The sequence below is a fragment of the Phodopus roborovskii genome, unplaced genomic scaffold, assembly GCF_943737965.1.
Source record: "Phodopus roborovskii unplaced genomic scaffold, PHOROB, whole genome shotgun sequence".
Lineage (NCBI taxonomy): Eukaryota > Metazoa > Chordata > Mammalia > Rodentia > Cricetidae > Phodopus > Phodopus roborovskii.
In genome coordinates this window covers 22,052,874-22,078,294 of record NW_026126563.1, presented here as the reverse complement: position 1 = coordinate 22,078,294, position 25,421 = coordinate 22,052,874, and the positions used below count along the sequence as shown (strand labels likewise).

General features: G+C 43.0%; 1 protein-coding gene across 1 annotated transcript in view; it reads right to left on the bottom strand.

Moving 5' to 3' along the window:
* Positions 1 to 10,783: 10,783 nt before the first annotated feature.
* Asxl3 (ASXL transcriptional regulator 3) overlaps positions 10,784 to 25,421 on the bottom strand; it is a 172,883-nt gene continuing 158,245 nt past the window's right edge. Inside the window, exons 10-12 of the mRNA XM_051202076.1 lie at positions 25,012 to 25,117; positions 17,474 to 19,427; positions 10,784 to 14,587 (exon numbers count right to left, since the gene is read on the bottom strand). Of these exons, the coding sequence (XP_051058033.1) occupies positions 10,841 to 14,587; positions 17,474 to 19,427; positions 25,012 to 25,117 (5,807 nt within the window). The 3' untranslated portion in view covers positions 10,784 to 10,840. The remainder of the gene's footprint in view (positions 14,588 to 17,473; positions 19,428 to 25,011; positions 25,118 to 25,421) is intronic.

Genomic DNA, 25,421 nt, shown 5'->3' with positions numbered 1-25,421 from the left:
ACACTCAGACTTAATGGGATGTCTCCATCAAATCCCTTTCCTCAGAGCTCAGGGAACCCCATAGGAAAAGAGACTAAAAGAATATAAGGGCCAGACGGCATGGAAGACACCAAGAAAACAAGGCCCTTTAATTCAACATGAGCAAGGCACATAGGAACTCACAGAGACGGAAGCAGCATGCACAAGGTCTGCATGGATCTGCACTAGGTCTTCTGAGTAAATACTATGGCTTCCAGTTTGATGTTTTGTGCGATTACTGAGTGAGTGGGAAAGTGGGTCTCTGATACCTGCACCTTCTCTCAGGCTCTTTTTCTTTTGCTGGTTTGTCCTATTACCCAGGGTCTAAGCTGCAGTGTGACCATAATGGTGTCTGGGAGTTGAGCCACCCCTGGAGTCATGCCCTTTACAGTTGCCAGCACTATCACCTTGGACCATGGTGTCATCCAGGCCAGGGTTGCTACCAGGGTCATGTCTGGGTCCATGGCCTTTCCACAGTCAGGGTCTGTGTTGATGTCCATGGTTCTTGATATCATTGAAGGCCCTGCTTATACCAGGGGTCTGGGCCACCAACAGGGGCCATGTTGATATCCAAAGGCCATGCTGTCATGGAGGTCCATGTCAATTTGGGTGGTATGTGCTTCCATCTGGGACCACAGTGACATCAGAGACTGAGCCACTCCTAGGACCATGGTGTCTGGGTCTGTGGTCCTACCACAGCTGGGATCTGTATTGATGTCTGTAGTCCATGAAACCACCACAAAAGACCACATGGATGCCTGGGGGCTGGGCCAGGTGGGTGTCTGAGGACCGTGTCGCTGCTAGAGCCCTGCTAATCAGATTGGCTTGCACTCTCACCTGGGACCATGATGTAATCTGGGCCAGTGCTGTTTCCAAGGGTCATGTCTGGTTCTGTGGCCCCATGGCAGCCAGGATTTGAGCTGGTGTCCATGGCTCCTACCATGGAGGGCCATGTAGATGGCCTGGGCCTGGTCAGCCTCCTGAGACCACCCTGGTGACCAAGGGCCATGCTTCTGTAGGGGCTATTTTGATCTGGGTGGCCTGCTGCTACCACTGGGACCATGGTGACATCCAGTCCCAAGCTGCTGCAAAGGGTCATGACTGGGTCCGTGGTCCTGCTGCAGCTGGGGTCTGTGTTGATGTCCATTGCTGGTGTTATCATAGGGATCTCAGAAACCACACACGTGGAAATACAAACCCACGCTTCCATGGCCCTGGGATAGATGGCCCTCCTTCTTCCTGGACACTGCTGGACTGTGGAGGGAGAACTGAGCCTACCTATTAGGGGAGAGCTGCCCCCAATGCACATGCACTTGGGAAAGATGGGTACCTCTCACCATGGGTATACAACTCACCAAGGTAGCACACTGGAGCTGAGCCTATTGTTAGGAGCAAGCACACTGCTGAGCCAGCCTTGAGGGCATGAGAGCAGGAGAGCTGATCAATCCCTGCCACCCATACATACCTTGTCCAATAGTCAGGAGACAGGGCCCTGTACCTTGCCTGGGCAAAACACCTGGCCCTCGTGGTGTGAATGTGAGTGGGCCAGATGTGGGGACTTGAGAACAGGAGAACTGGTCCCACCCTTTGCTGTAGGCTGCCCTGGGTGAGCTAGCCAAGGCCTTGCTGGAGAGCCTGCACTGATAGGGTTGAAGAAGGAAAGCTGACAGGCTGACAGACCCAGCTACCACGCAGGCCTAGAACCAGGGCTATGAGTTAGCCCCATCCCAACATCCACCCTATCTGTGAACTATTGGAGCAGGTGAAGGGGCCGAAACTACAGATCCAAAACTGCAGGATCTCCATGACAGAGGACAGTAACAAAATATCCAAGAGGAGTCTCAGTGAGAGCCCATTGCCATTGGTGTAGTAGAAACCAGAGGCCTCAAGCCAGAACAAAGACTCAACAATGAACACTTGCAATGGACTAAAAGGTAAGCTGTGTGACTCAAGAGGCAACACTGAAGCTTCTATGATGAGATTCTTCTCCTTTTTATTTTAGTTTTCATTTTTCTTACTTTGTTTTGGTTTCAGGTTTTCTTTTAAAGTGTGTTTTGTTTAGGTGGGGAGGTTGATGGGCAGAAGGCAGAAACAAGGGGATGGGATGCATGATGTGAAATCCACAAAGAATCAATAAAAGTTGAGAAAAAATAATTTTGAAAAGATCAAAATTTAAAATTGCTTTAAATTATTAAAATAATCAGAAAATATCCTAACCAACACAAGGATCAAGAACCCTGGCTTGGAGGTCAAGGGTTCTCCCTCCAGCCCTGAACTTAAAAGACCTTCTGAATTTGACTCTCTTGGATGAAATATTCCTATATTCTGTGCATACCAGTGATAGAGCCAGCAGTGCAACTCTAAGGAGCATCCCAGTGCCATTCTCTTGAAATTTAAAATCAAGTATCTGTTCACAATATTTCCTACTAACAGGTAACACTGATTTAACCGTGCTTATTAAAGGCATGGATTTCAGAGTCATACTATCTACCAAGTATTTGATAGCTATGTGTTTTTAACAATTTGGTTTTTTGTGTCTTTTGTTCATTCATTCTATAAATAGTAACTTTTCCCCCATAGGGCTGCTGCATTAATGCATCAATACATATAGAGTACTTAACTTGGTCCCTAGTTAGAGTTCATTAGGTACTAGCAATTCCGATGATGTCTGTTCCTTATATGCTACTATTCTTCTTATTGTAAAGCAACAAAGTTCTGGGTAGTTTGATCTTATATTAGCCTAAAGTTCAGGTTTCTATATTTTTATTTATAAGTTGATGAATATAATACCAAGTGCATTAAAATTATTTTCCCTAAAATTTTCTGCACTGTAGGAGTAATCTCAGAAGTTATTGTATTTGGTAGTGTATGCAGTTAAAACTGTAAAAAATGTATACAAAGAAAAGTATCTATGGGTAGAGAACAAGATTGGTTTTATTTTCGAGATTGTATTTTAATATTTTCCCTTCCCTTTCTTCTCCCCAACCTCTCCTGTATAACCCTCTCAGCTCTCTTAAAATTCATAGCCTCTTTTTTAAAATCATTATTGCATGCACATGTGGTGTATTTGTGTGTGTGTGCCCATGTGTGTAACGAGTACCGTTTTTCCGCCTGCCACCTGGTCTTGTCCTGCTGCCGAGCCGCCAGCCCCAAATAACACACAGAAACTCTGTATTAGATACAATTCTGTTGGCCAGGTACAATTTTCTTATCGGCTAGTTCTGTGTTAATTATTAACCCATTTCTATGTATTTCCACGTGGTCTTACCAGCGAGAGGCGGCTGGCGGTTCTATTCTCTCCAGATTCTCCATCTTGACTCCCTTTACTACTACTTCCTCTTTCCTCCTTGTCTCCTAGTCCCGCCTATCTTGCTTTCCTATTGGCCAACAGTGCTTCATTCATTAACCAGTATGAGAAATATATATACATAATGGCATCTCCCATCACATGTGTGCATGTGTGTGTGTATGTGTGTGAGTGAGAGTATATATAAATATCCCTAAACATAACCTGTTGCATCCATAAAATGTTTCCCATATTATATTTTTAGCATTGGTCATTTGGTACTGGAAATGAGTTGCTGTGCTCTTCCATGGGGAGATCCACATCTCCTGCTTCCAACTTTACTCAGTTACCTGGGGAACCAGAGTTGATCAGTCCCAGTACTTCTGAAGCAAAGCTTTTGTGAAGAAAAGTTTGCACAAAGGCATCTTTGCTCCATGGAGAGATCAATAAAAGGAAGGGGATAGGGTGTAGTTGGGAATAGGTGAAAAAGAGAAGGTCTGCAAAGAAAAGCCGGAAAAGGGGAATCTCACTGACCCAGAATTTCACCAAGTATGCTAGATTAGCTCTCCAGTGAGAGTCCAGAGATGTGCCTCTGCCTCTGCAGCAGTAGGATTACCAGGGTGCACTCCCATACTGGCCTTTTAAAATCACCACTTCTGGGAATCTGAGGTCTTCTGACTGGACTTGCAAGACAAGAGCTTTACTGGCTCAGTCAACTCCTCTGTCCTGTCCTGTCTTCCTGAGGCTTCAGAAGTGTGCCATAAGAGAAACTATCATGTAAATAGCACTCTATTTGAAGATACTTTTCAAAGTTTTTCTTTTTAATATTAACTGTTTCTTTTCAAGATACCAACTGATTTTCTGTAACTTGTTCTTTGATAAACATTTTATATCTTCATCTAGTAGCTGATGTAAGCAGAAGCAGACACCCACAGCTAAACACTAAGCCAAAGTGGAATCCAGTTGCAGGCACGGAGGAGTGATGAGCAAAGGGGCCAAGACCAAAACCCATAGAAACAGCTGACCTGAACAAGGAGAAGCTCATGAACTGCAGTCCAATAGCTTGGAAGCTAGCATAGGACTGACGCACACTCCCTGAAATGTGGTGTTAGTTGGGAGGACTGGGTAGTCTATGGGGCCTCTGGTAATGCATCAGTATTTATCCCTAGTATATGAATGGTCTTTAGGAGTCCATTCCACATAGAGAGATACTCTCTCAGCCTAGACACATGGGGGAGGGCCTGGGCCCTGCTCCAAATGATATGACAGAGTGTGAAGATTGCCCATGGAAGACCTCACCCTCCCTGGGGAGCAGGAGAGGAAGGGATGGGGGTTGGTGAGGGGACCAGGTGAGGATGGGATTGATATGTAAAAAAAGCTTTGTTTCAAATTTAAATTTAAAAATTATAGAAAACATGTGCAGTACTAAAAGCAAACAAAATACTTACATTGAGTGTATAGGGTAAAGGAAGAAGGGGTTTGGCAATTTTAGTGGCTTCCCTTAGATGCTGTCTTGGGGAACTCTCCTCAGGCCTTTCAATTTATTTTGAGATTGAAATGATTCTTACATTAGGTTCTTAGAATGCTTAAAATTTCTGCCTAGGTGGAAACACAAAACATTGCAAGTTCTGTTGGGTGAGGTCACTCAGAAGTTCCTGTTTCCTCCTTACAGAGGTAACCCTGCTTTCTTAGAACAGGAAGGAGAAATGGATTCCAGACATCAAAAATTAATAGAGCCTTGATCCTGTGCAGCTCTGCATTCCTATGCCCCTTGATTACTGAAGGATGAGTAGTCTGTGCCCCAGCTTCCCTGAAGGGAGGCTGTGACTTGGAATTGGAGATGTATATTTGGGTCAGAAGTGAAGTCTATTTTCAACCTAGAAGCTTGTAATAAAGACGAAAAAGAAAGCGAACTGTATGTAGCAAGATGTTGTTTGAAAGCAGCCAATATTCCGACTCTTATGAGGAATGTCCACTGATCTACTTAGAAAAAGCCCAACGGGGAATTCTCAGACATTTCATCATGCTTGGGGGAAGCTCACTTTGAATCACCCAAAAATGATTTCCTTCAAAAGTTTGTGAGTCCTGAGCAGTTGGATCAGCAGGTAACTTGCTCACTTGGGAAGCATGAGGACCTGAAGCTAGTTTCTCAGCACCCATGCAGATGATTGGGCATCACCATGTACGCACGTGTATTCATACACACACATGACCCCACACATTCAAAAAAAAAAAAGACCCTACATACATCTCATATGCATGTGCCTTTGTGTGTGAGGGAGAGATCTGTGATGTGAGATAGTAAATTTTTGCATAAAATATTACCATATAAATTAACTTCCCCACAAAGGCACGCCACACTCATCTAACTGAGAAGCCTGGAGGTAGGGAACATTTAACTGTTAAACTCTCTCCAGACTTTCAGTTTGATTAATTTGATATAGTGGATTTTGGACTAGGTCAAGTCTGTGCACTAACAACACAAGCATGTTGCTAATGGTTAACAGTGACTGAAAACAATATTGCAATTTAGACCCAGGTTCCAAAAACAAATATCCTCTTCCGCCATCTGGTGGTCAAAACAATGTTTCCCATGTGCATGAGGCACAGTTGTGCTGAGTTAACAGTCAATTATGTTTAATGGCTTCTGATTCATCTTACCAGAAAGATGCACATATTTTCTTAGCCTAGATAAACAAGACTGTGGCAATTTTGTTCTAATGGTTCACAGCACTGCATACAAATGACTACAGCTACCATAGTTCAGCTGGAACATAACATTAGCCAGAACAGCTCTCTTAAAAAGATTACTTTCATTTTGTAATATAAAATGAATTCTGGCAGTAACAATTTATTTTACATAACTTCTGATATAAGAAATTAAGATGTTTTTGGCAAGGGCCTAATGTCGCTGTGATTATGTATGTATCAAACACCATCAATTTCAGTTTTTACTGTGTAACCAAAATTTACAATCATATGCTGGCAGTTTCTCACACCAAAAATAAGAGTGGACAATTCAACGGTATATGCTTTTCCTCCATGTGTTCCTAAATAGAGTGTTCAAACCTCATGGTATTAACAAATTAAGATGACAGCTATTTCATGTTTTCATTTCTTTATTTTCTCCAGAATATTTTAAGAGTGAAACCAAATTCTTACTCGGAGAAAAGGAAAAACATAGAAACATAGAGAGACGGACGTTCCATTTAACTTACATTATCGTGAGCAGTTACTTTTGTAGGCAACACTTTTTATTCTTTGTAGAAAAGAAATAAAAAAGAAAAAAACAAACAAACAGCACCATTAAAGAATGCATGATCCCTGAATTCTAAACAAAACACTGCCTAAAACCTTCTCAGATGCTTGTTGCAGCCAGTCACATTGTGTTAGGTATCAGAGCAAGCGTAACATTATTCAACTGTAGCAGTCTCATGGATTAACTGCTCCTCCCCCTGAGGGTTTTACACACCTTTCTGAGTTTTTCCTGTGGGAACAATATATTCTTTGGTAGAGGACTGAAGGAGGGCTTCACTCTTCTGTATGCTGATAGGAAATGTCTGTGTACAAGCAGGGCCTGGGCCCCCAGTCTGTGTGCCATGCGTGCTGCGTTCTGGTTGACTTCACATTTCGCTGTTTTACTGGAGGAGGAAATTCCGCCTTTGAACAAAAAAAGAGGCATTACATGGCTAATGTCAAACAGATGTAAACATTTAGAATACTGACCCAAAGAAAGAACAATACACACAAACACATATAAAAAAGAAAAATGGTACTGAAAACATGAATGAGATCGGATTTCTGCGAAGCAAGAAGGGAATACAGCAGAGTTGGGGAACGGGGAACCAGGTAAAGCACTTTTCTGGGACATTCGTGAACAGCACAAACACAACGAAGTTTCTCTACAGTCTAGATTATTCTGTGACTATAAAATATAGTTCAAAGCTAAATAGTGTATGCTATTAAAAAAAAGCAGCTCCTTTAAATTATAGTAAAAATGCCTTTTTGTTCGCTTTACAGTGACAAATGGGAGGACAGGAGGCAACACAACTCTTATAGTGACATTTTGGCTACATAGGCCCCTGACAGTTGATAAGTTCTGTCGCAGGACTCTTCACATTGTTCTTGGGGAACACAGATGGACCTCAAGTCTGAGCTCTGCGAGTTCGATGGGGTAGATATCCCCAGGCAGCTATTAGGATGATGGGCTTCACACCAGGTTAGGACCAGGAAGTAGTGAAGCTTGGCTTCAGCATCTAACACCTGGCCTTCATTACTCCCCACTCAGAGAAGCCGGGAGACTGGCCACAGCAAGTCCTTCTTCTGTAATTGTGCGAGTAAAGGAATCAGGCTTGCAGCATCATGTACTTTAAAGAACAATAATTTTGACAACATTATGAAGCACTGCAGGTACCAGCTGAGTTCTCTATGCTTATTTGGAATTAAGTAAGAACAGCCAAGGGCCAGAAGTCAGCTATGCCTCTCCAGCTCACCCCAGAAACTGATCCTGCCACCTGGCTCAGCCTCATGAGTTTTCAAGTTTGTTTCTTAACACCAGGCCTTCACAGGAAAATATTCTACATAACTATGGTGCTCTGGTCACTGTGTTTTGCATTCTCACTTTGGGGAGGTTAGAACTATTTTCATTTTGAAAATGAATTTGCACCAGAATGCTTTTATTAACATGCCCATTAACTAGCTAAATTTTTTCTACACCTCAGGCATATGCATATCACATGGAGTGGAATAGGGCATGGCAGTCTCCTTCCCTCCCCTGCTCCAAAAGTGCTATTTTGAGAAATACATCCTTTGTGATTAAAAATAAATACATATTACACGTGCAGGTTCAGATCCTGTCAGGGGACTAACTGCCCAATGATCAGGAAAACGCACATGTGAAGTTTGCACATTATATCACCATAACCGCATAGTAAATAGCATTGTCCAGTTGCACACGCTCAGAAACATGTAGAATCAGGAAGCTGGGAAGCTGCTCGCCTAATTCGAATATGCTGGCTTTTATAGTAATGTGAATGCACACCTACAAAATACCTAGCCGACATTTTGCTTCTGAATTTCATCATTGTACTCACTCCAAAGATAATGTCTTGGGAAAATAATAAAAGAACACTGAGAATTTGAACTGAGGCAGAAAGGAGGAAGGTTCTGCTCTTTGGACCTGGGTGACAGAATCCATGCACTATCAACAGTTCAGTTTCCAAACTTACTATGTGAAAAATCCAAACATACAGAAGGACACTTTTCTTTATTTCCAAGAAGCAATTGGCAGGCAGGATTCAACAAAGGTGCAACTGACAATGACCCCAGTGTCCCTTCAGCCTCAACTGTCCCTCTCAAACAGAGTGCAAAGGCTTCGTAGACTCGGGTTTCTTTAACAGGTGTCAGGTACTGATGTTGTAGTTCAGAATCTGCTGGTGTAGACAGTATCTGACGCTGGAATAGCAGCGATTTAATAGGAAGGGGTAGGCATGCAAATGTCACTGTGTACTGGGGTGCCCCGCTGTGAGGCTAAGAGCACACTCTTCAAAATTAAGATGATATCATCCCCAAGCACACCGTAAGGGCATCACCGATAAGCACAGTGTGCAGACACGCCCAGGCAGACAGGTGGGCAGCTCACAACCTGGCCCTAAGGTTGCAGTCCTTGGGGTATAGCTAAGTGCATCACTGACTGTTTCCATAGTCAATTCTGTTAGTTTTAATAAGAAAGGCAGTGACAGAGTGGAGCAGAGAGTCGCTGCCAAGGGCAGGCCTTTCTTTGCTTTTCTTATGAGAAAGGGTCTTTCACCTTCAGTGACTTGTTAGAACAATGTCTCTGTCACCTAAAGAAATTTGGCAATATCACAATAATAAATTTAGAGGAAAGTACCCCACCCCAGATGATTGTTCTTAAACAGTAGGTTTTGTTTTCTTTCAGGAATGCATTTTTTTTAACTCATTCCAGTTCACTTTTTAAAATACATTTTCCAGGAATGTCAAGAATGTTTACATTGACAAGATGATCCCACATGAAAATAGCTTTCACTCTTTCCCTGGACACAAGTGATATTTCCCTCCAAACTCTTTTGTTTTGAATTCTATAGGCACAATCAATGGACTAATGGCACTGCGCATGTTTGTGCTCTGAATCTGGAGTGAAGTGGGTGTACTTCTCCTTCCTTTCATCTCCTGTGCTTTGGAGCTTGCTTTTGGGAACAGAGCCTTGTCAAGCACAGCTGTCTCCAGGATGAGAGTAGTCAGTATGCGGAAGTAGCTCAAATCATCAGTTTTCACTGCATCAACACGGGGAGTAACTGTGAAATGCAGCATCCTTCTTCAACTCCCACTCTCCTAGGTATGAGGAAAGAAACAGCAACACATGCAGGAGGGAGCAGTTGTTTAAAATAAGGGCTATTTCAGAGTCAAAGACAACTGTATAGACTGGAACTCAGGGGAGAAATGGCTAGGGGAAATGTTTACCCTCCCTTTAGCCTTCTGTAGTCCCCACCGTCAACAACATGTACAAAAGTAGGTGTCTGATCTACAAAGGTCAGAGTGCAACGACTGGCGTGGTTAAGGGCTCTAGTTGCTTCCGGGACCCCACATTTCCATGTGGTAATTGGATTAGAGTGATTAGAATGGCTAATATTTTACATCATCAACCCACTATACGTGGATGTACAGTGTTCTGTTGTTTTGTTTATTTTTAATGTCAGGGCATGGATTTTCATATTTGCTCTTAAGAGCCACAGGTGGAATACTGCAACCACAATACTCTGGGCCCACGATTATCAGCCAATGGATCTTACATTATCTGATACCCCAGGGCTAGAATCAGACCACCTGCAGCACGAAGCTAGCTGCGTTGCCAATTCAGATGCAATGCATGTTCAACCACAATTTGTGAACAAAATCCAAAGCCGATTCGGGTTTCCTGCCAGTCTCTGAGAAAGAGTGAAGAGAGCTGGAAAAGTGGACTCCACTGACACATCCTTCATGCACCTTCTGTGATCAGGGTAAACAGAAAGAATCACATCTTTAGGCTTCCCCTCCTATGTGACTCAAGCCACTATGTAAGGGTAGGTCCTACAGAACCACTGCAGAAATGCTGGCTGTGATATCAGACCTACGGGAAGACACCTGGCCAACTTAGGTCATGTTTGTCAGAGTTTTTCAACCTCTGCACATCTGGTGATCAGACAACTCAGGGTACCCTAACTGTCTAGGCCTGGACTAAAAGAAAAGTACAAAGGGAAAGAAAAGAAATGAGGGAGTGATCTGTATACACAGACAGAGACACATCAAAGCTGGGTGAATGGTGACTGAGCAGGCAAAGGCCATGCCTGTGTGCAGCTGCACCTTCCCCTGCATGAGAAACATAAGAAAATAATCCCCCAGGAGGAACAAATGACTTGCTCCTCAATGAAAGATGCCAGCACAGAAGCCGCAATTGACCCCTTGCTGATGCTGTTGGAATTTTTCATGTTAAAAAAAAAAAAAATGGGGGGAGGGGGCCCTGTATCTTCCAGTCGACTCTTATCGGACAACCAGGCAAGCTACACAGAGTTTGGAAGGGCCTATGCAGTCATCATGGCAGAAGGCCCCACAGCCTTTGCACACAATCATGGCTTTGAGCCTGCAGGAGCATTTCAGCTCTAACTCGTCGGTGTTGCTACTGTCTGCAAAGTTCTGAACTGGCATCTGAGTGTTCTGGCCTGCCAGGGCTGGGGTGGTGGCTGGGCTGGAGCCACTTCCCAGAATCCCAATGGACTTTTCAATGGCAGATGCTGCCCGCTTGAAACTTGTGCTCCCGAAGTGGATGGTTGGGTAACTTCCACAGAGCGGCTGCTGCTGGGGTACTGGTATCTTTTGAGCAGCTAACTGGGTGAAAGGTTTCTGAGGCTCAGAGAGCAAGTAGGAAGAAAACTCGGCATTTTTTAATGCAAAAGCCTTCAGCTGCTCTTTCACTTCGTTCTGGTCGTACGGAACCTGTTTCATGCCCAGCTCGCAGCTGCTACTCAGACCTTCCTCAAAGGAAAGAGGTTCTGATTTGATATTGCTACATATGCCGGTGGACTGGGGCCAACTAAGTCGTTTAGTGGTTTCCATGGCAACTGGTGGTTGCTTTTGATCAGATGGGACTTCTACAGTAGGGAGAGGTGGAGGTAGTGGAGGTGGTGGAGGGGGTGGAGGGGGCAAGGCCAAGGCTGGAGGGGGTGGCGGAGGAGGGGGCGGCGGAAGCGGCAGTGGAGGATGGACCACTGCTTTGCTTGGCATCATGTGTGTGGTGCCTCCCCCATCCTCGCCTTCCTTTATGGGCATGTTGGGGGACAACATATTGGCTAGTCTTAGCTGGTGAGGTGCTGAAGGAAGATTAACATCTCCCAATGCCTTTTGTTCAAGATGCCTATTGAAGGTAAATGCATTGCAGCCCCCTGGGGTCTTAGGAGAGGTCTGCAACAGCGCAGCAGTGGGAAGGGGTCCCCTGGCAGCCACGGGCATTTGGTAGAACTGCTGTCTGTGTGAGGTACTAGTGTCAGCATGGAAGCCATCGTTTTTGTTCACATGGAACAAGCTCGGCTGGAAGCTACAAGCAGGCAGTAGCCGTTTTTGTTGTTTGACCTCAGGGCTGGGCATGATCCTGTTGGTCATGGAGGACTTGTTAAGCCTTTCTTGCTTGAATGGCTGGCTGTGTCCTAGCTGACTCACGCCTGGACTGATGACACAGGGTACCGCTTTGACATCTGGCTCCATCGTCATCTTTCCTGGCTCACATTTAACTTGAGCGTGTTCTCCCACGGTCCTAGCTGCTCTCTTCTTGGGATGGCTTTCTCGCTTTCTCATTTGGAGTGGTGCTAGAGTTCCTGCCAAATAGCCTTTGCCGTCTGGATTTGGAGAGCTGGACTGCATTTCCCCCATGCTTCTCTCCAGTCCTGTCTTACCCACTGAGGTAGTTTGAAGGGGCATGGGGAGCCTGTTGATTTCAAGTTTGGCTCCCAATCTTGGCTGCGGTAACACCTTTTCCAGAGGCAGATTGCCCTGTAGTAACTGTGTCACCAGTGGGTTATTAGCTTCTACAGAAGACAGGCGGCAGCTTGAGCTGCCTGTACTTGGAAGTCTTTTCAGGGTGTCCGTAGTCAAAGAAATAGCCTCTTCTGCAGGGCTCGTGGCAGAAGGCTTCATGGCCTGTGTTTGTTGTCCAGTAGCACTGTTTGTGACCTCTGTGGCTGGAGGAGGATGCTCAGGGCCAGGGAAACCCTCAGTGTCCATTCTAAAACCCTTGTCTACTTCATGAGGTTCAGGCTTCACAGGAAGACTGACATTGGTGATGAGATTTCTAGGGTGGAGATCGGACACATGGGCATAGTTGGCATGCTCTGTTTTGACAGCCTTCAGCCCACCCTGCTCTGCATATTCTTTCTGTTTACTTGAACCTGAGTGACTAATCCCAGGCTGTCCTGTGTTTCTCACTGGGTCTTCACTCCAGCAAATCCGGTTTCCTGGGTTATAGTGATTGCTACAGGTTGTGTCTGTTTCACTCTTGAAAGTACTTGAGTTCCGAGCCTGCTCTGCAAAGCCATGGCTAGTTGCACTCACTTCGTTGAGTTTATCTGGAAGAGCAAGGGGCAGTTCCCGAACACTGGTGCAAGGGGCCTGCAGTGGCTTACAGTCCTGTTTGGCTGAGGGAGTCGCAACAAAACCAGAACCATGGTCAACACCTTCACTCGTGACCTGCTCAGGTCTACTAATGACAGACACCTGAGGACATGCCACAGGCTGCATGGATATGTCTGTCCTCACTGGCCTACTCTGAGGATCTAAGCTTGTTTCCGCGTTTCCAATGGAGACAGTAAGAGACAAATTGGAAGTCAGTGTCGTGCTGTGATCCACAATGACTTTACACGGAATGGATCTGTTTATGGTTGCTGGGGCAAAGCTGCCTGGTGGCTGCTGAGGTTTTCCAGAATTGTCTGTCCTGTTTCGAGGCCCTGAATTTTTGTCCAAGCTTTCCCCACTTAGCTTGGGAGGACTATCATAAGAGTTTATAGTGAGCATGTTTCCGGAAAACATTGCGACCGGTGGGCGTGAAACCTGTGGGTCAGTGATGGCCACTGAATCTCCACAGCTGAGGGCTGCTCTCATGGTGGCACTAATGGACACGGTGGTCTGTTCTTCACTCCCAGACCTGGCTACCTTCTCAGAAGCAAATCTGTTACTAATCCCCGTGGGGGGAATCAAGACAGAGCTAGTGCAGAGATGGTTTGGCAAATTACTTCCAACACTGGGAGCTGGTACAGAAGTGTACTGACTGGACATTAAGGTAGCAGCCTTGCTGCTGGGTACAAGCAGGGTCTTACCATCCATGGAGTTAGACCGTCCAGTACCTTCTGGAGCAGCTGGGATAGGAGTCCTGTCGATACATTTTGGTACGAGGGCTATGCATGGGGTGTCAGATCCCTGGATGGACTTCAACATGCTTATATTACAGGCAGAAATGGTACTGTTTGCACTGTCAACAGACATGAGGACAGAAGATTTGTCAATGGGACTCACAAATGGATGCTCTTTAATTGCTCCCGGCACAGCAGTGCTGCAGACAGACATAGGGATGGGGTTGATGGGGCTTTTATTAAGAAGCATGGGTACACTGCTATTTTCAGAAGAGGTAGATGAGACAATTTTCTCAGTTAAATGTGATGCAGGAATGTTGTCATCAGAACTATGCACAGAAAAGTCAGTGGCAGTTTCTGGAATCTGAGGCTGGTTCAGAGGCTGCTGTAATACAGTGGTGGCCTCCCGGAGGTGTGCGGGCTTGTTGCTAGGGGATCTACAGTTTGGATTGATGATGATGACACCAGTGGAGCCTTCTATTTTTGTCTCCGGAGTAGAAGAGGCTTCCATGTTGAGAGGTTCTTCCTTGGAGCTGAGAGTAGGCAATCGGGTCTCCTTGGAGGTCTGGAAGAGATGGACTCGAGCCTGATGTTTGGCAAAGAGCTTAGCTTTGGTCTGCTCTTTGATGTGGGCCAGAGTTCTTGCCTTGCCACCTTCTCCTGGGCTTCCCATGGCTCCTGAGACAATGCTTGCTGCAGCTGCAACTGCAGCAGCTGCAGCAGCCTCTCGCTGGGCACGAGCTTGTTGGGCACGAGCCTTGATGTCTGCCAGGGTCCTGGCTCCTGTGTTCCTCCCACTGCTGACTGATGTGCTAGTGGATGCTCGGGACTCTGCTTTGGAGACCGGCTGGCTCTTGATGATAAAAGGTGGCCCAATTTTAGAAAGCTGTATCTGAAAGAAGAATGAAATGATACTTAGCATGTAACCAGTGAGGAGCATTGTATGGTAACTTAATGAAGGGATGAAGACAATGGATATAGCTCAGTTGGTAGAATGTTTGTGTAGCATACATGAAGTCTTGGGTTTTATCTCTGCATAAGATTATTTCATACATGGTAAAGCACACTTGTGATCAGGACGACTTTAAGAGTCTGAGGCTAGCCTATGCTACACAGTGAGTTCCATGTCATCCTGGGCAACATAGGGAGACTCTCTCTCTCTCCATATACATACATATATACATACATATATGTATGTATATATATGTATATATACATATACACACACACATATATGCTACATAGATGATATAGATAGATGATAGATGACAGATACATAGAAAGAAATGTAGATAGATGATAGAGCAAAATACTTAGAACATTTACTTTTAAAATTATCTTCCCTGCTAGAGAAAAACAAGCCATCTGTGATGTTTACTCCTAATTTAATCTCTCTTAATCTAGTTTAAAGAAAACAGTTCTGGCCAAGAAGCCTGAAGACCACATTTCTCCCTCTGGCTTTGTGTAAAGGTGACCTCCCTCTTGTAGGTCACTGAGTGCCTTAGTAGCTATAGGAGCAGAAGGTGGTATGGTTTTGGCAGACTGTTATAGCACCCGGCAGGCTGCCTAATATGTTGTAATAAGCATGGTATGAAAGTTTATACATGAGTTCAATTATTTATTGTCAGTGACTCTATGTAGATAGATGATGCTGTACTGAGTTCTGTATTGTCCTTGCATTTTCATAAAAGCAGGGTTGGGTGACTGGCTACTTTTGTGTTTCAAAGAAAATATGAGTTGGGCGATTTGTTTAACATTGATCATCTAAAGGTACATTGTACCTGTCAATGTCTAAATTGCTTACCTAGTTTTGCTATCTAATAGACTAAAAAGTCATCACCACGTTTGGGAGGCACACGAGCTAGCAGCCTCCCATGATGAGGCTGTGGTGACCTAACCATTAAGAAAGTACACAGAGTCAGTTTGGGGGCTGGCAGGTCTCTGGTTGTTGTCTTTATTTCAAATTTGGATATCATCTGCCCAGGGATTTTACGGTCAGACGGTGACAGAGGTCTGTGGACTCCTAATTCTGCTGTTCACGGGTATCTGAGCTGTATCTTTCCCTTCTCCATTTCAAACCACATTTTCCTAGAAAATGTTTATCTTTCTCAAAACATATAAATGTATTGACATTATAACTCCCTGACAGGCTCAGGAAGCTTCCACCTGGAATGCATTTATGGATCTCTAGATGAATATCTCTTCTCTCTGAGTAGTATCATTTCTTATGTACAAACTGCTTATAAACCATGATCTCCAACCAATGGCCAAGAATCACCTATTTGCCAGAGGGATTACATTTTTGTATCATTCCAAATAATTAAACATATTAAATTCTACCTAAATCCACTCCATCAAGAGATCATAGCCAAATACTAAGTATATATTTAGTTTCTGACTTTCTGGAGACATATATCATCTATCATTTATCTATTATACACTGACCTCATCTATTAATACATATTCAAATAAAGCACATAGCATTTAGAAAATCGGATTTTGATTAGAAAAATATCATGGGTTTATCTAAAAAATAATAATGCCTTCATAAAATGTATTTATGTTTATTTTTCTGTGGTTCAGAAATTAAACAGCAGATTTACTAAGTGGTTTGCACTAGCCTTTTTTAATGCTTAGAATCTCATTTAAGACATGACTTTATTAAGTGGAATATCTACAACATACTCTCAAACTCAGGCTTGTAAGGATCCCGGATCACCTATAAAATAGGGTGTAGTGGAGCAAACAAAGAGCCTGGTGCTTTTTGAAAGCTTAAGATGTTCTTAATTCTGCTACTCTCTCTGATGAGGAAATATCCACTCTATAAACATAAATTGGCAAAGACAAAAGCCACAAATAAACATAGCAAAGCACAGCAAAATTTAAATCAACCCTGATTTTCAGTTTCCTTATCCACCTACAACTTTTTAAAAACTATTTTCTTAAAAGCAAACTCATCCAGGATAAATTAAAGGAATGTAAACAGGGTTATCTGTCCAAAAAAGCTCTATAATTTGGTGACATCGGAGGCCTCTTTAATATCTCGGAAACTAAATCTTGGATTTCTTGATACTACTACTGTCCTCTCGCTCAGTTAATAAAGAAATTTTGTTAATCTGCTTAGGAAATATTCAAAAGTGCCTTGTAATACATGTTCCTTATCTTGGCAGTGGTGGTTGGGTGTTGAATGCTTATTGGACCTTCCTTCATCACTCAGTCATGGCTTGGCTTCTGACACTTTCCCCAAACCTGTGGAGCTTTAGCATATCTTTCACACTTCCGTACATTTCTCCCCTGTATCTTGAAATCCTCAAAAGTGCCAAACTCTCCATGTTGTGTAAGATCCCCTATGCCCTGCTCTTCTCCATAGTGTTCTTAAATCTTGCTGCCAAAACATGGATGGTTCATATCCTGTTGCATGGGCTCAATGAAAGGATTTTTTTTTTAATGATTAAAAAGTGTATGCGTTTGTGCCACATTGTACTTGCAAAGTACTATGGAGGACAGAGTGATAGGTGCTGTTGCATTATCTGACATGGATTCTGAAACTAAATGTGGGCCCCCTGCAAGGGCTGTAAGTTTTCTTAGCCACCAACCCATCTCTGAAGGCTTCTCTATACAGTTTTTAAAAAGGATAACTTAATGTTAGAGTGGACATGAATAGATTAGTTTCCAGTTTGCTATGTGAAACCTAAAAAGAGAAATATCTAATTTCTGAAAATTAAGTTTCCAGACAGGCAACCATACTTCCAAAATAATCTGTTTTAAAATACCATACCTTGAGAGGGGGAACCCTAGGTTCCTCTCGCGGAGGCTGCTCTTTCTCAGGTGAACTGCTGGATGCTAGGCTTCGGGATGACTGGTCCTCTTCTATCCTGGCTCTTTTCTCTTTACAGATCCCGAAGCTATGCTCCACAGTTTTCCTCTTTGATATCTCTGACTCTCTACTTTCAGTTCTTATCCCATCGGGTGACTTGGAGGGCTCTGTTGTTTTGGAATTATGTGAGGTCTCCAGTCTATTCAGTGTACTGGCCTGCTTATGTATTTTGTTTCTTGAGCCTTCTAGAAATGGAGCCTTATCTACTGACAGGACATACTGCTTGTCCTGTAGTTTAGCTGGCAGAATCTCATTTCCTTTATTATCTGTCTCCTCAGAAAAGACAGGGACCTCTAACGGCGAAGACACCCCTTTCTTTTCAGTTCTCTGCAGGACACTGTGGTTTTTAACTTTCATCACTTCTGTAGTAGGAAGTTCTGGGATGGAAGGAGGGCAGAGATTCTCCATATCAACATGAGAGTGACAAGGCTGCTGAGTCAGAGTCTGGCTGTGCAATTCTTCAGATGGAAGCGCTTCAGACACAATGGAAGGATTTAGGCTGATGGTTTCCGGGATGTTGGACAAAGACTTAGCGTGGCAGAGAAGGTTCTCTCCCAGGGGCTTAGTGGGGATAGAAGGTTCATCTTTCTGTGGGGACAGAGCTTCTTCTGATCCCGAAGGTGACTTTCTCTGTTGATGCACCGTTCTTTCACTCAAGGAAGAGCTAGAAACTGGAGAAGTCTCTGCAGGAATAGGCAAGCTGGATACAAAAGGCGTCTCAGAGGTGAGAAGCATGGAAGACACTGAGGAAGTTTCTGATGTCAGTGGTAAATCAGACATTGGAGACGCTTCTGATGTCAGAGGTAAATTGGACACTGGTGAAGCCTCCGAGGTCAGAGGTAAGTTGGACATAAGAGATGCTTCTGAGATTTCGGGTGAGGTGGCTAGTGGAGAGACTTCTGACATCAAAGATGTGTGAAGGCTTTCATCAGTAGGGTTTCTCTGGTTGTACTTATCTGCATTCTCAGTGCTGGACACCTCAGAACAGAATGTCGTTTCCAGAGAGGCTGGGGTGCATGACTCTTCAGATGTGGACTGTGTTTCCCCACCTGGGGATGGAAGGCTGGCACATGCGCCCTCTGGGCTCTCAGAGGAGAAGGAAGTCTCAGAGACACAAGCATTTTCCGAGAGCTGTTCTTCAGGGTCACTCTGTAGCTCCATGTCTACAGCGATCCCCTCATTTGGAAACTGGCTTTCCAGAGAAGATGGCCCTGCTGTCAGGGTTATAGTGCTGGTCTCTACAGTGGTTTCTTGTTCCTTCTGTTCTGCATCAAGGATATGAGTAACAGACGGAGTGCAAGGAACAAGAGAGTCACAGATTTCTAGTTGGTCAATAACTACTGACATTTCTTCCTGGGGACATTCCAATTTCTCATCTATCTTCACTTCAATGTGAGGTAAAGTTTCTAAAATATCGTTCATCACAACACAGGGCTCCAAGTTATCCTCAGGGCCTGCTAACTGAGGCTCTTCACAAGAGGTGGCTGGACTTTCAGACTCCTCAGAAAATTCTGGAATGGCTCTAAGATGTTCATCTTGGCATTCACATATACTCGTCTCTACCTCTTCTGCCACTTCCTCCTGAATCACAGATTCCTCGGGGATAAAGATGTCTTCTATTTCTGATTCTATCATTACATCCTTCGCTGGAACCTCTAACATAGGACAAATGGTAGTGCAGAAGTCAGGCTCCAAAGCAGGTGAGCTTTTCATGATTTTCGGTTGCTGCTCCTCTAATGAAGTCTGTGCAGAAGCAGCCGGAATGCCAGAGTTCCCATGTGAGGAACACCCCTCAGAGCCATCATGGCTTGGTCCAGAAGTGAGCTTTATGGATTCCTCCCTGGACATGCCCAATCTGAACAGAGATTACAAACATTATTATACAGTCACAAAGCAAAAGGCTCAGATTGGATCTCTTACAAGTTCAGTATTTAATAAAAGCAGATGTATCGACTTAATCATAAAGCCACTAAGTTACATGACTGATTTATGTTAAATAGCTCCTGAAAGCCAGTTCTGCCTTTATACCTAAAAGAAGCTTCAGCTAATTAAGAAAGGATATATGCGCAAAGGGTTACAAATCTTACCTGGTATTAATAAAAGGAATTTGAATGTTACAAATAACAACGAATCAGAAAATATAGCCTGACAATTAAAGAATAAATAAAAACCTAAGGTTTTTGAAGTCAGAAAGTAAAAAGTTGTCGTTACAGATATCCACATAAACACTGAGCTAAACTCATGGAATCCAGTTGCAGAGAGGGAGGAATGATGAGCAAAGGGTAGAGAAACCCATAGAAACTGCTGACCTAAACAAGGGGGAACTCCTGGACCCCAGACTGATAGTTGGGGAACCAGCAGAGGACCAACCTAGACCCCCTGAATGTGGGTGTTAGTTAGGAGAACTGAGTAGTCTATGGGGTCTCTAGTAGTGGATCAGTGTTTACCCCTAGTATATGAATGGACTTTGGGAGCCCATTCCACATAGAGGGATACTCTCTCAGCCTAGACACATGGGGGAGGGCCTAAGCCCTACTCCAAATGAAATGACAGATTTTAAAGATCCCCATTGAAGGCCTCACCCTCCCTGGGAGCAGAAAGGGGATGGGATGGTGATGGGAGATGCGACACTGTAAATATGTTTCTCAACTGGTTAATGAATAAAGCACTCTTGGCCAATAGGAAAGCAAGATAGGCGGGACTAGGAGACAAGGAGGATTGGGGAAGTAGTAAGGAGGGGTCAAGATGGAGAGTCTGGAGAAAGCAGAATGCCGGCCGGCTCCCCAGTAAGAGAAGATCACGTGAAAATACATAAATCAGCAGAAATGGGTTAATACTTAAGACAGAGCTAGCCGATAAAAACTAGTACCGGGCCAACAGCATTGTATCAAATACAGAGTCTCTGTGTGTTAATTGGGGTTGGCATGGCAGTGGGATAAGACCTGCGGTGGACAGAAAAACCTTACTCCTTACAGGATGGGGTTAGGAGGGGGACAGGGGAAGAGGGGAGAATGAGGGAACTGGGATTGACATTTAAAACAAATTTGTTTCAAATTTAAATAAAAATATTATCATAAAAGACAAATCTACTACTACCCTCAAAACATTATACAGTAGCACTTAATTAAAAATGACCCAGAATTTAGCAAAATAGAAGTAAAAACCCAATTTATAATGTAAGCAATCCCTCCTGAGAGGAATAGGGGATCAGCTGAATTTAGGAGTTACTTTATGATGTTTTAATGGCATTTTACTTAATATATTCTAAAACCATTTTTAAAACCTCTCATGTCTTAAATTATACTCTATGTACTCTATGTTATAATTAATGGCAAAAATAAAATTTTAATTGTGAAACTAGCTTTTAATAGATGTTAAATCTTTATTTATTGTGAGATTACCCTTAACAAATAATATATTTAAGTGTTGCCATAAAAAATACATAAACTTTAGAGTGTGCAATGGATATGAATGGGAGTTTAGTGAAATATATCAACTTTTAAAGTCAAAATGACTTTTAAAGATTAGATGTCTTTAAAATAATCTAAGAAATGCTACTTCACATGCCACATTTGGTTGCTATCCATGGGAGGCCCACTCTCCTCTGAATAGAAATGGAGGAGGAGTGGGGGTGGTGGCAGAAAGGAGGCAGGGGTAGGGACTGGGACGAGAAGAAGGAGGGGAAACAGCAGTAAGGTTATAAAAAAATAAAAAGAAATGCTTCTCAGTCTTTATTTTAGCATGTGCTTGTCCAATTAAATGTGAAGAATAATAAAACAACTTGGAGTTATTAAAGTTATTCTACCTGGGTCCATCAAGTATCTGTGCATGCCTTACTATGAATATATTCCACATGGATAGCAGAAAAATATTCCCAGATAATTTATCCTAACATTAGGTCCCTGAGCCAAAGCTAAGTGGAATTATAGTGAAGTCTGCAACGAGTCACTGTTTTCTTAATTTTATGTTGCAGCATCAGCAGCAGATGGTAGAGAAATGCATTATAAATGAAACCAAATTGGGGTGCAGGCAATGAAAAGGTTTGGACAGCAATATTCTTAGAAAAAGAGAGCAACATAAAGACAAATGGTGCTAGTCAGCTGAAAGGGGTCTGGTGCCATGGCATATCTCTCATACAGTGGGGAGTCTACGTAGTGTAGGAATGATGGAATAAAAGAGAAAGTCATTGTCTTGTGTCAGTTCTCCAAAATGAAATTAAGACAGCGAAGAGCAAGAACAAGCTAACTTATGTCATGGAGTGAAAAACCAAGCTACTGATGGTCTACAGCAGTGGTTCTCATGCTACAACCCTTTAAAACAGTCCTTCATGTTGTGGTGACCTCAAACATAAAATTGTTTCCACTGATACTTCATAACTGTAATTTTGCTACTGTTGTGAACAGTAATTTAAAGACCTAATATGCAGGGTATCTGACATGGAACCTCTGTGACAGGGTCATGGCCCACAGGTTGAGGAGCACACTGGTCTATAGAAAGACAGGCTCTAGACTAACTTGTACTCCAGAGCACGATGAAGCTAGTGGGAAAGTGTTACTCATGGTATGGTAGCTATCATACGCCTCTTCATCAAATATCCTTGGGAATCTGGGGAATGTCCAAACTTCTTGGTGAAAAATGTGCTTGCTTGTGAATTTGTTTTTATAATCGTTCTTAATTTTTTACTTGTATGTGCACTGATGTTTTGCCATGGGTGTCAGGTGACCCTGAACTGGAGTTACAGACAGTTGTGAGCTGTCAGGTGAGTGATGAGAATTGAAACCAGGTTCTCTGAAAAAGCAGTCAGTGCTCTTAAACACCGAGCCATCTCTCCAGACCCCATAAATTAGAATCCATGCTTTTTAGTGTGTGTGGGGAGTTCAAGATAGAGTTTCTTTGTGTATCCCCAGACATCCTGGAACACACTCCATAGACCAGTCTGGCTTTGAATTCACAGAGATTCACTTGCCTCTGCAACCTGAGTGCTGGGATTAAAGGCATACACCACTACTGCTCAGCTGTGAAGTTTTATGAGAATTATTTATGGACTTAAGATTTTGAGCAACTAATTGAACTTCATTATATAAACTATAATATTACTTAACTTCATTTTCCCTGCTATCTATTTAACCTTTTATAATAACAACAATGTAGATGCATCAATGGGTAGGCTTCAGGCTTGTCCCTTATGGCTTTTAATGCTGCCTGGCGGTATGAACTGCCTTCTATAACAATGTGAATTTCTGAGTTCAACTCCTAGAGATGCTACCTCAATATATCTGAAGTGGGTCTTGAAATCTATGTGTATGTTTAAAGTTTCCATTGAGGATTCTGATGTTAGCCTGCCTTATTTTTGAGGTTTGAGAAAATATATTATCTCTATTTAGCTTTCCATGCATGTATGTAAATCTAAGAATCCTGCTAGAGCAATCAAAGAAATTTGAGTCCACATTAGGAACAATACCAATGAGGACAACTCACCAAGGCTGGCCCATGCTGAATAAAAAGCCTTTTGTAACCAAGAGGTGGTGGCACACGTCTTTAATCCTAGCATTTGGGAGGCACAGGCAGGTGGATCTCTGAGTTTGAGACCAGCCTGGTCTACAAGAGGTAGTTCCAGGTTAGGCACCAAAACCACACAGAGAAACCTTGTCTCAAAAAAACAAAAACAAAAGCAAAAAAACATACGCCTGTGTATATGTGTGTGCACATCTCATGTGTGTGCATGTGCACAACTGTGGGGGGGATGCATGCACGTGTGCACTTAGAGACTAGATGTTTTAAAATATTTGGTTCTTTATCGATTTCTTTAACTATATGCATTCATGTGTCTACACGTGTGTATGTGTGTATACAGCTATATGCACCGAAGCCAGAAAAAAGGGCATCTGATCTCTTGGAGCTGGAGTTATGGGTATTTTTAGGATGCCCACCTTTTTATGTCTGTATTATGATCCTTATGATTACATAGCAGGTGCCGTTAAATGCTGTACTGCCTCCAGCCGTGTGTGTGTGTGTGTGTGTGTGTGTGTGTGTGTGTATGCAACTTGGTTGTGGATACAGTTTCTGTCACTCACCTTTGAGCTGACCAAATAGGTAAGGTCAGCTGACCAAAAACCCTACATCCCAAGTGCTGAGGTTGTAATTGTGCCACCATAAGCATCTTTCACATTAGTTCTGGAGCTTGTCTGAGTCCCTGATGGTTGCCCAGGAAGAATTTTATGGAGCAGGCTATTCTCCTCGGCACATAGACAGACCCTTTAGCAGGGATTTCTTATGCAGAAAAGCTCAAATGAGATTTCTGGGGTTATGTTATTCACTGTCAGGAGAAATTTATGAAATGAAACTAAATGGCACAGAAGATGTTACCTGCACCAAACGCTGCCTTCTATACAAACAGTAGTCAACACAAGTTCTTTTACAAAGGCTGGGAGTTACTGTCAATAGCTTTTGGATCTCCTTTCCTAGAAATCTGATTGTCAGAGACAGAGATTCTTCCCAAACAATGTCTCTCTGCTAAACAGGATGAGGAGGGAAACTGCTTTCAGGTTTATTCAGTTATGGATATATATGTTACTATTGTGTACTTTTTAAAAGCAGCATGGCTAGGGCGATGGTTCAGCAGATAAAAGCCCTAGCCATACAAGCATAATGATCAAAGATTGGTCTTCAGAATCCATGCAGAATGCTGTATAGAAGGGTCAGCACCTGTAACCCCAGCACTCCTACAGTGAGATGAGAGGCAGGCACAGGAGACCCAACTAAAGCTGCAAGGCAGGCCAGCCTGGAGTGCATGATAAAATGGCAAAGCCCAAGATCAACAAGGTGGAAAGCAAAAGCAGACTTCTGCCAGTTCTCTAACCTCTACACAGGTGCTGTTGATGATGTTCCTGCATGCACCCACACACCATACACATAAACACACTGAATTTAAAAACATAAACCAACTCACATGCATATCAACATATTAAATAACATATTAAATACACAGATAAAGTGGAACATAAAATTCCTCAGGTTCTTCCCAACAGTTACTTACTACAATGGACACATGAAGGAAGTCACTATTTAGAAGGGACAAGCATGAGAATTAAATGTGTCTAAAATTACTTGTCTCATAAATGAAAATACGTGGGTTAAAACTAAGAGAATTTGATCAAAATCCACTTAAGAAAATCACAACTGACTTCTTTAGGATTACACATGTAATTTTTGGTTCAAGATGAATTTTCATGAACATGTTATAGACCTTGAAAAGCCATTTTTAAAATTTAAGGGCTGATATGCCACTATAATTTTACCTGCAATTTCATACACTTGGGGACTATTGCCTTTTATCACAGGTTTATTGAGTTTTACAGCAGATGAGGGTGCCTTGTGAAGCAGAGAATTATATTTTCATTTCCTTCTAAAAGAAATGAGAGAGAAGCTCTAGTACTTACCTTTCTCCATAAAATCTCTCAAAGAATTTTTCTTTCCAAGGTTCTGTTTTCTTTTCCTTCTCAATTTCTTGTCTTATGCGTAATTGCATTTCTGGGGTAAACTCTCCTAGAAAGAAATTGGCAGCAAACTGAATTAAAATGGTCATGTCTTCTGCCAATTCACGAAGACCACGTTATTCATTTGAGTTAGATTCACTGAATATTAAAGGTAAGAAGTGCAATGATCATATTTCTAATATTGCCCCTTTTATGAACATTGCTCAAATGGTCATTTCACGTTAGACCATCATTAAACATTTGGCAAAGTTATTACATTCTATGGGCTGCAAATGAAACTGTATATCCACTGTCCTGAAGGAACCCATTCTGAGGGTGCATAAGAAATTATGAAATATTGTCAAAAACCCTGT